Source organism: Planococcus citri, chromosome 4, assembly GCF_950023065.1.
Source record: "Planococcus citri chromosome 4, ihPlaCitr1.1, whole genome shotgun sequence".
In the NCBI taxonomy this organism is placed as follows: Eukaryota; Metazoa; Arthropoda; class Insecta; order Hemiptera; family Pseudococcidae; genus Planococcus; species Planococcus citri.
The window spans coordinates 47,692,324-47,706,797 of NC_088680.1; the positions used below are offsets into that span (position 1 = coordinate 47,692,324).

The 14,474-nt window shown below is 40.2% G+C and overlaps 1 protein-coding gene across 4 annotated transcripts in view; it reads left to right on the forward strand.

The window, feature by feature from the left end:
- The window catches only part of rdx (BTB/POZ and MATH domain-containing protein rdx), a 161,433-nt gene that overhangs the window by 109,725 nt on the left and 37,234 nt on the right, over positions 1-14,474 (forward strand). Inside the window, exon 1 of one of the 4 annotated variants that reach the window (XM_065363023.1) lies at positions 10,234-10,292. The exons of the other annotated variants lie outside the window; for them this stretch is intronic. Coding sequence (XP_065219095.1) covers positions 10,249-10,292 — 44 coding nt within the window. The 5' untranslated portion in view covers positions 10,234-10,248. Of the gene's footprint in view, positions 1-10,233; positions 10,293-14,474 lie in introns of those variants that run through there. 4 annotated transcript variants of the gene reach the window in all.

Consider the following 14,474-nt stretch of genomic DNA (forward strand, 5'->3'; position numbering starts at 1 on the left):
AGCGTTATTAACCTTGCCTGTGTCTGTCTCTCTCGCACTCGTTCGTCTCGCTTGCTGCTGTTGAAGTTTGGACGCCTTGGGCGGGCGTCATTTTTCATTACCATCGGTTACCACCAGCTCCTCCGCACCTCGTCGATCCTTGTTCCATCGCAAGTCTGCTGCTATGCTTCGCTCGTGATTCGGTTTTTACGACCGTGTCGTAAGTCATTTACGAAGAGGTGACTGGTGGACGTCTGCGAGCGCGAATCTATGTCATTAAATAGGTTATAGAGTCGTTTCAATGTGTTGAGAGAAAGGATGATTTGTGTACGCATAAGGGGTTAAGGGGTAAGAGAATTATACTACCTATGGTTGGATAGGATTAGATGAAGGATTCGAATAGTCGAAATTAATTTCTCGTATGGTTTACCTGGGAGGTAAAGACCAAAGGATTTCAACAATGGCAATACGAAGGAGGTTATAACGTCGAAGATAATTTGTATGTGTGTAGCTGGATGATGATGACGATGATAATAATGGTGTTGGTAGAGCTCGAGATCGTACCTTGACGATGATGGAGGAGATAGGATAGGTCACGTGTTGGAGGATTTTTTCGTCCGTTTTTCCGCATGTATCGTCCTGTACGGAATGAATTACATGTGTAGTCTCGGCGATCGGAAGTGTACGCGGAATATGAATTTTTATCTCGGATGACCTTTGATAGGGTGTTTATGGTAGATTGGTGGCCATGTTTAATGGTGCGGTCTAACGATAGCGACGACGCGACGATGACGGTGACGGCGACGACATCGACATCGACAGTGATACGGCAATGGAATAAATGCTACTTCGCTCCACCGTGAAGTAAGTTAGCGAGGAAGTGTATACAGACAATGAAAAGGTCGGCTACTGCCACTACAACACAAGAAGGCAAAATTTTTAATTATATTCTCGAACTAAACGAAATGGAAGAAAAAAATCGTCAGTCGAGTACCTTCTACATAGAGTAAGGCTGTCATTCGTTTTGTTGAAAAATTTATCACCTCTTGGTACGAAACCAAGCAAGATTAATGGCGATCTTTGAACCGAGGCTTTTTTTTCCCCATTCTCTTTTAAAATGTCAACCGAAGAACGAATGCTGCTTTCTAAAGAATAGAAATGGATATGACATTATCGTCGCCAGTTTCTTGAAAATACGCGTAGAAATGCGTAGATAGAAGGATGAGTGGAGAAAAAAGAAGAGCAGCAGAAAAAGAAAAACACCACGTAGATTATTTGACAAGGCTAAAAAACGTCCTTGGAGTTGTTTTCGGTTTCGGTTTCGACTCGTCGACGTCGTCGTCGTCGCCGCTGCAAATGGCAGCAGCAAAAAACGAAAACCATCTTGGGGGAAAATGGCATCGGCACCTCGAATCGGATAGTTTTTTCCTTGAAATCTCATTCGAGCTTAATTTACTCGTGTATTGTTTGAAGCTTCGACATAAAGAACGCGTGTTTATTGTCGGAGTTGTTCAGGTAAGGGCTTGGCTAGACTACCGGTGCAGAGCGAAGCGGTACGGTTTTATTTTCGCTCCGCTCCGCGTAAAAAATGCACGATGGCTACACTGGCGGTCTAAAGCGGTTTTTAAATACGCGGTTCAAGTTTTGAAATTTTAGTAAAATTCGCTGAAAATGTACGAGAAAGTGTAGAAAACAAGAAATGTAATAATTTTACCTCATTAAATCGCAATTGCAGGCATATGATATGTTTTTTTTCAGATGTTTTCCTTTGGTGATGTTTTTGAACTCTCAACTTTGCAAAATTATTGAAATAAACAAAAAGTAACTATCACTCGAGTTATAATGCATACAAATTTCATCCACACTCACATACGTGAAGAAAAACATCCATTTCGAAGGCTAATTTTATTAAAATGTAGAAATGTATCAGCACAACAACGAACTGATAACGAAAATCCGCGCGGATTTCCTGAAAAATTCCGCGCTCTGCGGAATTTTTTCAAGAACCGCGGATAACCGCTACCGCGGGAGTCATCCGCGTCGGAGAAAACCGCCAGTGTAGCCAGGCTGATTAAAACACACGGTGCGGTTTTTTTGAAGCGGAAGAAATGCCGCACCGCAACGCTCCGCACCGGTAGTCTAGCCAAGCCCTAACGAAGGAAGACGATCAGCTGATGCGATGACGTGCATCTCTGGGAAGTGGGATGGTATTCGCTAATTTCGAAGTGTATGAGTAATGAATTGTAGATGTGTGAGAAGGTAGGTGAGGTATTTCGGATCTAAGCACCCGCTGATATGACATACCTAAGGCAATCTGAGGGTCAGGATTTGAAAATTTTCGAAGAAGTGTCAACATGTTGGGATATTGTTTCTTGGTTCTTTCAGCCAGTGGTGACAATTGGTCAAATATTTTCGAAATTCTATAGAATATCCTGTCACGAGCGATGAGTCATTTTACGTGCTTAGGCTGCCTTTTTCACGTATGACGATGATGAGTCTGAGTAAAAAACGAGTGTTGTCACATTCGATGACTAGAAGACGTATGACATGTCATGTGACGACGACGACCGACGCTACCGGTGTTGAAAGCAATACGAAGACCGAACCGAAGACGCTATGCGTTAAACGATGAAGAAAAATCACCCCACTTCTCCTCTCTCGCCTGGCTTACGATTTGATGTGCTCGCGACGAGCCGACCGACGTCGTCGTCGCGATTGCGCCAGGAAGACCGCGGGTTGGAGGTGCCCGGACGAGCAGATGCGTCTGTGTAGTCTGTGTATTCGCGACTTGGCGTATGTATTAGTGATACCATACCACTTGTATGGAGGTACGTCTGCCTTGATCATGACCTTGTTCGGTTCGCCTTCGATGGTGCGGCGCGAACTGTACGCTTAACGAGTAGCAAACTAGCGATTACACGTTCGCATGTGCATAATGTGCTGCGTAAACGTGTCTGTGTGCATCACTGGTGTCTACCGTCTACACAATGTTGCGTTGTGTGGTAGTGTAGCGGTATTCGAGAATGATAAAAATTTGTATTGCTTCTCGATTAATTTAGTTGTAGATGTCTGCAATGATGATTAATGTGAATTTCCACATGGTCGATGAGTGGGTTGAAGGATTTGAGGGAGATTTCTTTGATATCGAAGTTGCCAATTTTTCAAAATTCAACTCGAAATTGCAAAATATTTCATTTTACAAGTTTGTATGTCTCCTTCGTATGAAAAGTCAGAAAGGGCGAGGGAGGTTGAAAAAATGAAGAAATTTTGGTGGTGAACGAATAGGAAGGATTTCGGGTTTTTTTTTTGCAGTCTTTTCCTGTATTCTGAAAAAATTGGGAGATTGATTTAGAAGAACACTCATATTGTAATTTTTTACCCTCTACTCGTATACCATAAAATTTAAAATGCTTTTGAAGCTTCGTGATTTTGTCCACTTTTCTTATTGAATTTGACCAGTGTTCATTAGGGTTGATGAACAATTTTTTTTCAATTTTTTGGAAAATTGGTGAGGAAGTTGATTTTGAGTGAGAATCTACCAAGAAAATTCTTGAGCCCACTCCCCACATTTTGGCCATAAATCCTCAAAGTTAGGTCATTTTTGAAAAAAAAATGGCAAATGGATCAGGGAAGTTCAAACACTTGAGTTGCAGCTTTTTTGTGAGGTAATGTATCTACTATCAAAATAAAGTGACCAAAAAAATCTCGTTTTTTTTTTCAAGAATTACTCCACTGTGAGGACCTCTGGTTCAGTCCACTGAACGGCTAGGGGATTCAGAATTTTTCTGGGCAGTCTCCACCCAAAATTACTTTCTCGTCAATTGAAATCCAGGATGTTTTTTTTTGATCCACCACAATGTTCATCGATTGTTTTTTTCTTTTGGATATATCTTAATTGGCACATTCGACTTCTCAAAGTCTGGAAAATATATCCCAGATGTAAAAACTGTTCGTTATCAATGTCGAGATACAGATCTACACTCGAGTAGGTCTATAGGTAGGTAAGGGATATGTTACATTTACCTTAGCATTCGATCAAGAGTGTCGTTATATTATGTACTGAACCCTTGAGAAATGTTTCCCTTCGAAAGCGTTTAATTTATTAAAGGCAAAGCGAAGGTTTTTTCCAATTCAGTCTCTTCCGCGTACGTACTCGTACGTTGGAATAATGCATTTATTATAGAAGCGCGAAGTGGTAATGGACCCCGCCGCACCGCATGCCCAGATCATAATGTAATCTCATTGTCGAGCCCGCGACACGTAAACGTAGTGGTGGTCGTTTAGCGAGGTAATTACGTAGGTATATTTATATATCGGTACATTACATATTACTAGACGACGAGGTAAAAATAGGTATTATATATCGGTTCAGATTCGGCCGGATACAACACAATGTTGCACTAGATGGTAAATCGTACTTGTGTTGTATCGCTATTCTGTGTGTAAGATCGCCCTTCATCGATGGGCGATCTTCGATTGTACCTTGGTGAACGACATTGGTGCTGAGACGATGCTGGATTTGAAATTTTAGCCAAACGAATTGAGGAAATATGTTTTCAATATCAAAGTCAAATAACTAATTGTGATGTACCTACCCAAAAAAAAGTGGAAATTACGACGTTTGTATAGATTCGGATGAAAAACACGACTATACATCACGTGACGTTTGCGAAGAATTTGCACAACGCAACGGGATTTTTATCCTATGTTGGAAACTGGATGTCCTCGTTATTAAGATGTTTTTTCTTTTCGCAAATACGACCACCGTTGGATGTTACGTATTTTTTGCGTCTACGTTCGGCGTACTTTTGGCCGGCGGCCAGCGACGCTGGAAATGTGACCCGGTACACCCGAACCGAACTGCGAACGTAGCGTAGCGCCGATGGTCGCCACTGCACCGGTGAGACGGCAATTTGTGATAACGGAACGAGCACGTAACCGGTATTGGTAATTTTCTAGTACGATTGGCGTGCGGCCGATTTTTAAATCGTCTGGGAAGAAAGGAGCGGAGTTGGTGAGGTAATGAAGCGGGTAAATGTGACTAGTGATCGATTAAAGTGACCTGTGGTTGATGTCGGGGTGGTGTGCGAAGTTACGAAACGATTCAAGTGCATCTTGTATGCGTATATGTGTCTAATATATAAATGGGAAGGGTGATTTGACCAAATGGAGGGTCGAAATAGCTTCAAAACACTTCGTAAGTTTGGCTCATTCTCTAAAAAGCTGAAAAACACAAAACTTTTTTTTGCAATGTAAACGCGCCAACGTATCTGTCAGTTTTTTTTTGTAACGTCAATGTGCCAAATTGGTGAAAATGATTTTTAATGTGTTTTAAGTCTTTGTGAGAAATTTGAGGCTTTAATACGTATAGGTTCTCGAAATATTTGTCTTCGAATGTCAAATAAGTTACCATGCGGGGTTCTCCTTCTACGACAGCATCGAGGAATTCTCCATTCTACGATTTTCTTCGAAGAATTCCAAGTTTTTATGGGGAATCGTTTACAGGGCTGTAAAGTGGTCGTGTTCGAAGAATATTTCAAATTCAAGGTACTACTGATATCAAATACTAAAACCTTGTAAAAAACTGATAACGACCAACTTTCAACGATTAGATGAAGTGACGACTTGAAAAATTCTACATAACGACGATGATCCTCATCAAATTACAAGTACTTAAAATGGATTTTGAATTGGAGTATCTCTTCTTTCGGTCTGGTCAGCGGACATCATGTAGGTTTCTTCGAGTACATATGTCGCCCATGTTGTATGTAGGTACTTATTTCAAATGGAAAATTCCCTCATCGTACTCGTGCTCTAATTTTTTACGATCGGGTGTCGAACACGTGCGCGAATAAAGTTTTAGCTTATAGTATAGAGTGGAAAATGAAGGCGCGACGCGGCACGGCATCGACACGGCGCTTAAAGGCAACCGACTCGCTTTTCGACGTCGTTCCCTGCACCCGGCACCCTACCATATTCCAGACTGGAGGTCGGTGGTGTGCTATTCGAATTTCAAAAACGTTTTGCATCGAGGTCGGCGGTGGTGATTTTTAAAGCAGCGAAGAAGAAGTCGAACGAACCCCTCGAATTAAATTGCGTCAAAATGGGTAAAAATAGTTTTTAAAAGTCACCTTGTGAAATGTTCTCGCCATAGAACGAATGTGTTTAGCGACTACTACGAGTCGACGAGCGACCGTATATATTTATGGTGTTTATATCGTCGATTATCAAACATACGTGTACGTGAGCGTGTAAGTTTGTGTGTTTTTAAACGTGAAAAATTAGAGAAAAAATTCAATTATTTTTCGCCTTATGTCCATCATTGTCGCCGGCGAGAATTTATTTCGCGTGTTTTAAAGGCTGGCTGGTCTATTAATATTATGGTTTCGAGTGCTACGTGCGATTAATATTAATCGAAGCGACGCGAGGCAGAGGTTTCGACGGATAGAGACGCGAAGAAGGGATTAAAACGTCGATAAATTGAGCAAGACAGTGATTTGTTGAAAGAAGTTGTAATATTGGGATGATGTGATTGGGTCCAGTTGGTCTGAGAATGAGAATTGATGTATTAATTTGAAGAAATGTAGCTCTCGCTCGTGTTGGTATTTGCTATGTTACTCGACTCATTCTCGCATCGAAAAATTGGAAAATTTCAAATTATAGTAAAAAGTGTGGCGCTTGTACTACAATGTGTGTATCAGGTCGACGACGACGGACGTATTACGGTTAATAGAACGGTGGACGTGCGCGGAGTGAGCGAGCACGTACATTGCGACACTTGCATATAACGCACTCGTTTAAGGCCGACCTTATTTCATACTTAACACTAATAATACTTACATACAGATACTACATACAAAGTCGGGGGAGAGCACGAGACCACCGCGCCGCTCGCGCTCCACATCGTCTCGCATTGATGTATTGGATTGGAACCGTGTGAGGAGGTTGAGGTGCGACAGAGATGACGAGAGAGGTGAGAAGAGAAGGCGCAATGGAACCATATACATACGCGTGTACGAGTATGTACTGTGTAGTGTGTAGTATATCGAAATGTGTGTACACCATGCCATATACTATGCCATGCAATGCCACAAAACACACAGAACCTACTTTCACCGTCGTTCGATCTCCGGTTATGCGTTAGGTACCTCGCTGGATTGCGGCCTTTTTTTTCACTCCTTCTCTTTCCTCTTGTTTTTGGAGTATTTTAGAAAGTAGGATAAGCGCCGAGCTCTTCGGTATGGTGTAATCGGCGCGGTGCACCCCGCATCCAGCCTGCCGAAGGTTGTGAAATTCGACCGAAATTTCATATTGTAGGTATACTTAGGCTCAGCAGTGGGCTGCGGTAGCACGTTACGTGAACGTAGGTAATCGAGGAGATGGATTGTGCATTGTGTGACCTGGCTGAAACTGAAACATACCGTACGTAAAGGGGACGAGATGCATTATGCAATAGTGTCGGTCATGGTGAGGGGTACTTTTGCACAGAGGAAATGAGAGCGAACGGAAAGATGATTTTGAAAGCTGATCGACTGGAAATGGATAGAGAGTTGAAAGTAAGGTTCCAGTGTGGAGTTTGGAAATAAGGATGATTTTATGTTTTAATCGGTGTAGAAAATTGCCAGAAATTGAAAGGAAATGGAAAATTGAAATAAAAAGTTGGTTGGAAAAATTTGTGAAATTTTTTTTCTCGAAAATTATTGAATTTTATTAATCTTTCTAGTACTTTTCTCTTCCACCTCCTTCATAGGAAAAAATATTGAAGTAGAAAAATGGAAAAATTTGAAAGAGAAGAGTAAAATTTGGGAAAAGAGCTAAAATTGAAGCGTAAATTTAAAATTTTCAAAAAATGAAATCTTATTCACAAAATTTGATTGTTTTAGTGCAATCATCGTTAAACTCTTTATCTTTAATTCTATGGTTCCAAGAAAGCCGTGAGTGAGTTCAGTTTGATGAGCTAGTTGGGTTCTGATCTTGAAGAACTTCGGAAAGAATAAGGGAGGGGATGAAAAAAAAATGAAAAACACCTTTCATCTGTTCCTTTTTGAATTGAAGAGAAAAATTGTGAAAAATGGGTCTTTGGAAGTACATTTTCTAACAATTTTATTCTGCATAAAATTAATTTTACATTCTGATTTTGAGATTTTGACAGATACTCTGTGGTAAAAATACCCCTTTTTTTTTCAATTTTAGAAAGAAAGTACCGATAAAAGTTGACTATTTTCATCTTTTTCTGACCTCGTTATGCTCTTAATCATCGGTACTTATTTCCGGAGGGAAACCAATCAGTAGTTATTTTTATATCGATTGATTACAGAAGAGGAAAAATTGAAATATTATCACATAATTACACGCTTCCTTTCATCAACATTTGAAAAAATAATAATGATTCTATGCAGTGTCTCGAAGTTTTATCTGAGGAGACCTTTGGTATTGTAGATACATCTCGTCTCGTCTTATCCTATCAAAAAATAGTATAGAAGATGCTCCTTATCTGACACCAGCTTTTGATAAAATATTCAAAGTGTTACTAATTGAATTCGGTTAATGATAAGTGTGGTAAAAATAATTCAAGATGAAATCGCTTTTTTCAACTTTTGAACTTGAGATATTCAGTAAAATAGGAAAACAGCTTCGATTTCTCCGCAGTGAAGAGAAGGTAGAAAGCGAACGAAAATGGGCGTATGGAATCGAAAATGAATTGGAAATTGTTCCTTATCGCGTACTCGTACGTTTATTGCAAAAGTGTGAGTAGGTACGTCTACGTACACAATGCATAATATATTCGAGAGGTAATTACGTAAATGAGTATAGCACGAGTAAGAGTAAATGAACCTAGTTTTCACCAAGCGAGGTGATTCTGAAATGCGACTGTGTGTTCTTCGTCGACTATATTGTAGTAATGCGTGTGCAGGTAATATGTGAAAACGATAATAACTTTATGCGGTGTTGAGAGAGTAAATGATGCGTTCGATGTGTATGTGGTACTATTTATGCGTCTGGTGTATTTAGTACAATGTATGGTAAAGACACATGCCTACTTGGCTTGTACCTGTACCAAAATATATACGAGTACATTACGCGTTATACAATTACTTACTTACATTATGTAGCATTACGGTACGAAAAGAAGAGGTGGAGGAGGAATATCTGTGTGTAGAAAGGTTTGCGAAATCGAGCAGTAGAAATTTTCGATGTCGTCGTCGATGTTGAGGTTTCACCGTCGTCGATCCAAGCCGAGCAGTTTTATTCGACTTTTACATAACTTGCGTATAGTATGTCGATGTCGAACTGACGTGGGTAGGATATGTCTTATTTATACTACGAACGAAGAACGAAAAAGAAAAAAAAAATGAAAGAGTGAAAGAGCCATGCTGTACGAGTGTAAGAAGTTGTGTACTAATAAATAAGAGAGAGATTTATTTCGTTAATAGACTAGTTACTCTTTAATATGTGTGTGTATACGATACGTAGAGATGTGGTGTAGATTGGTCACTTAAACGAGCGACGAGGACAATAACAGTGGCGATGGAGATGGCAATGACGGTGGAGGCGGTAGTAGTGATGGCCATCATTCGTAATATCGAATTTTAAAAAAGTGAAATCTATTAGGAAATGTACCATATTATATGTATAGTTCGCTGCTGACTTACTATTAGAGTAAGAAGAGAAAGATAGACACAAAGAGAGAAGTCACAGCTCTAATATACCTACCTACCATAAGAGAGACTATATGGTGAGAGAGAGGCTCGCCACGCCAGCCACCGTCGTCGCTGTCGACTGTCGAGAGAAAACACGATATGGATATAGGGCGAAAGGAAACGACTGTGGCACCGCGGCGCGATTTCGCTATTGTCTTCGATATTTGGACCAGATTGTTTTCGCGATTACGTAAAAAAAGGGAGACGAGAGGTAAATACCAGTACGCTTATGGAACTTGGACGCGACCCATCGACCAGCGCCATGCTACGATTAGATAGCTGAGACGGTTGCGTAATTCCGAATGGTCATCTGGGCTGCGATTTTAGCACGTGGGTGGGGAAAATGTCTGTAATCGGTTTCCTGATGATAGGAAGTCGAAAGGAGAAAATGAAGCTGAAGTGATGGTCGATTATGATGTGAAAGGCGATACGAGGAACGAAACGAGCAATTTTTTGTTTTAATAGATGATGTTTTAGTGTACGAAATTTATTTTATTGTACATATATTGGTGTGCTTTCGATTTTTAATTTTTTTTTCTGTTTTCTGTTGCAGGTAAGTACTAGAACCATGAATTTACCTGGTTTTGTACTCAGAGTCATTAATTGCGGGAAGTAAGTAGTGTAGATTTTGGACCAATATGGACCAAGAATGTTCACTATTTAACTAAAATATTGTGCAAATCGATCGAACTTTGGAATATTGTTGACTGAAGAGATAAAAAGGTCCTCGGATTTTCTGGTGTATACAAGCTTTTCTTGGAGTTGAAAATTTTTGATCACCCCCCCCTGCATACCTGAAAAAACATTAACTAATAATTTACCAAGTACTAAAAATTCACCTAAAATTACCAATTGCTGAATTACCAAAAATTACCTCTAATTTACCAAAATTACCCGTGATTTACCAAAATTACCAGTAATTTACCGAAATTACCTGTAATTTACTAAGCAACTCCGAGGATGTCAGAAATTTGTTGTGTTTTTCCACATTTTTTCTGAAAGTCCAGCGTAATCAAGAATTATTTCTGTATCAATTTTTCAAAACTTTCGAAAGTCGAAAACAAATTACATTAATCAGTTTGAGGTGCTGGTATTTAGAATACGAAATGGTGGATTTTTTCCCATGTTCTTCAAAGTCTAGCGTATTATCAGGAACTCGGTGTCATTTTTTTCCAAGTATTCAAAAATCAGCGTGACTTAGTGATCAGAGTCTCAAAAATTTTGAACATACCGGAGAGGCCTTCTCAGTCGTACCGTTCATCTCCTGGAATAAATGATCAGCGAAATGAGATAGCGCCGTCGCCGCCGTCATTTCACGAATACCCCTTGATCTGACCGAGTTGATCGCGGTTTCCGGATATTACGCAGATACCACTTCATCAGCGAAAAGCAGTTTTCCGAAGGTTATTTCGTCGAGTGAATACCATACATATGATAAGTACCTACGTAGACGTAAAGGGCATATGGCGGCGCGACGCGGGCAACGCGGCTCATACCTGCACTACAGTTGGCAAGTGAGCGAGGTGTGTTTCTCGTCGCGAATGCGTATTGGTCGACGAGGCTCTAGGAGTGGCGGGGCATGCCGGTGACCGACGACGACTTATTACATAACGCTGGAAGTGTGACGGATGGATGGTGATGGGCGGAAGGGGGCACGGATATTGGCGTGCTATGGGATCACGACCAAGGAAGAAAATACCGGTGTTTGTTCGATTTGATCGTTTTTTGGAAAATTTTTTGATCGCTGAAGGATCAATTGATAAGGTTGAGTTGATGTGTGGAGAGAATTTTGACAGGAAAATTGAAAGAAAAAATTTCAAAACTTTTCATCGATTCACTCGACGCGGAAATTGCTTCGTATTTTGATTTTTGGCCTTTTTAGAATTCAGACTCGAGCCCTAATGAGGTGAGGAATTCGCTTTAAGTTCGTGTATTAATCTCGAATTTCATTTTGAAAACTTTCCAGGAAATCAAATTTCATATTCGTCGATTTCTTGTCTCGATAATAATTCGTCGTAATTTGTCGACTATGCCGATGACAAAGACGCAAAAGACGATTTCATCGCAGTGGTTTGATTCGATTATACGTTTTGCGAATTGGACAAAAACTGTTAACCACACGTGACGAAATTGAAACGTATATTATGTTCTCGTGTCCGGTCGACTGGCTGAGACGATGTGAAAAAAAATGGCGAAATTTATCAACTCGGCAAATTATATTTAACCATGAGTATTTATCGTATTACGTTTCTTTCGGTTTCCGGCTGCGAGCTCTCCGTACTCCGCCAAGCTTACTCGAGTATACTTGGAAATGACGCGCGAGCTGATTTCGCAGTGTTTTTCTGTTTCTTTATCTGGATGATTATAGAATTTTGTCACGATGATGGTATGTCATTCTCGAACGATTGCGCGAGCGAAAAAATATTCGAAATTATCAATGCGAATTAAATTCATACGCGTTATTTGTTCCTACGACGAGATATCCACGTTTGTTCGTCTGAATAATATCTAACCAAAGACAGATTTTATTCTGCTTGATGGGAAACGAAATACGTATGTTACAGAAAGAGAGAAGATGTAGCTCGTGGGATGAATTTTCTTTCATCAAAGTATCGAGTTGAGCATTTTGTGGCCTGTGTATCTAATTTAAGACTTTATTGGCAAATAGTTGCGAATTCGCAATAATCGATTTATCGAATCGATCACAGTCGAATGTGAAATTGATTGATTATACTTACTGCGTATTCTAATCGTTAATTAAACGAGCTACGAGCAATTTTTCTAATGGTCTACGTATAGACTCTATTCCTATTAATCGAGTGTTTTCTTACGCCAAGATCGAAGGAACAAGGGAGGAGGATGTGGAAGGGAAAATCGTATTCTCGATGTGTTCCAATTAAAAAAAGGACGCGTGCTGCGGTGAAAGCTACGTACGAAATTGAAAAGTTTTTTCTCTTTTCCTTCTGTTTGCTGGTTATATCGTTGTGAATATAGGACGATAATGTATTCTCTCCTCTCTCTCAGGTCTCTCGACGAAGAGATGATGTTCGTATCGTGGGCGACTTCTAACCTTTGTACGCTGCCTTATCGATCGGCCTTGGAATGTTTAGTCAGATTGTGTGGGAGATTTCAAGAATAGTTGAACGATGTGAGACTGAGAGTAGTTTTTCGTCAGTGACAAAAAACCGAAATTCAACTAAAACTGGAATTTTTTTTTCAAAATTCCAAAAATTGATACCTGTTATCGCCGTTGTTCGAAAATTAGTGATCGAAGTTCGGCCATAATCTTTATCAAATTTTTCTAGGGGATTTTGAGTTTTTTTTTTCATTTTTCAAAATGAATTCATATCGATTTATGTACTTAAAAAACAATTTTTTAGTTCATTTTTTGTCCATTTTTTTTTTTTTTTTTTAATAAGCTTATCTTGATTTGGGAACGATTTTTCATTCAGTTTTACTCCATTTTCGACATTAAATTTGATTTTTTTTTACCAATTTTTTGAAAAGTTGAGGTGTAAGAAATTTGGGTTCTGATTGGTCTGATGCGTTTCTTCCCATTCACCCCTTGTAGGATAGAGGAAGGCAATGTCGAGTGAACGTCACGTACAGACTAATATATACCATACGCGGGTGTATAGGTAAACAATATTAATTACAAATCCGGAAAGACAAATGGATGCAGCTTTGGTATTGTACAGGCGGAAGGGACAAACAAAGCAGCGTGTAAACTCGCACCGCGGCCGCGGCATGGTTCGATTAATAATTTGGAATTTAATTACAAACCATGAGCGCGTGCGCGCGCGCGTCATCGAATAATGTAATCTTGTTTACCGTTTAATTTGCGATATTTTCTAGGTGTAGCTTTTTGAAGGTCTCTCTCGTTCGCTTTGATTTCGGACGGCTAAATTGAACACACCGCTGCGCAAAAATTATACACGTCGGATAACCTTGGATGTTTCAAATTTTCGAACCGAGTATGTAGCACCGTCACCCTTGCCACCGTTTGCCACTTCATAGCCCATATGTACACATACCTATTGCTTGCGAGCTGTGGCTGATGGTATAAATGAAAATTGACATTTAAACTAAACGTGTAATTTGATAGGTGTATAGTTAAAGCGACATGAAACGAGTAATTTAAATATGTACTACGAAGTCTATCTATCTATGCGTGATTATGCGACCAGAGGGGGTGTAGGGGAGCGAGGAGAGGACGAGGAAGAGCGGCGTGTTTCGATGACAATTCCAAGTGAGGTCGAATGTTGACTTTGAATTGATTTTCGTTGTAGTGGCGGTGTCGTGCGTGGTTTGTTGAAAAGACCGGCGGATTTTGAGAAGGAGAGTGGAGGAGGAAGGGACCGGAGGTTGAACCGATTGTGTAATTTGGATTTTAGAAAATTTACCATAGAATCTTAGGTACTATAGGCGATTAGATAATCGACCGCGATGCGGCGAGCGACGAGTCGATGAAAACGAACAAGACGACAACGACGATGATACTTCCATAAAATCTCACGGTGTTCGTGTATCATCTGTTGCAACACACCAGATAACCTTCTGCAATGTTTAATGGAGTAAGATAAGAGGTTGTTTCACTTTGCTGCCGTGTAGCCTCAAATCAAAGTATTGCTCGTCGAAGATTTCCTGTGAAACTTATTTCCATTTTGAACGACGACGATGCATGGAGTCTCATCGCCATGTCTTCAGATCATTGGATTCGGTTTCCGTGGCTGGCGACTCTGCAGATGGTGGCCTTGCAGAAAGAGATTAATGTTCTTTTGTGACGAGGTTGTG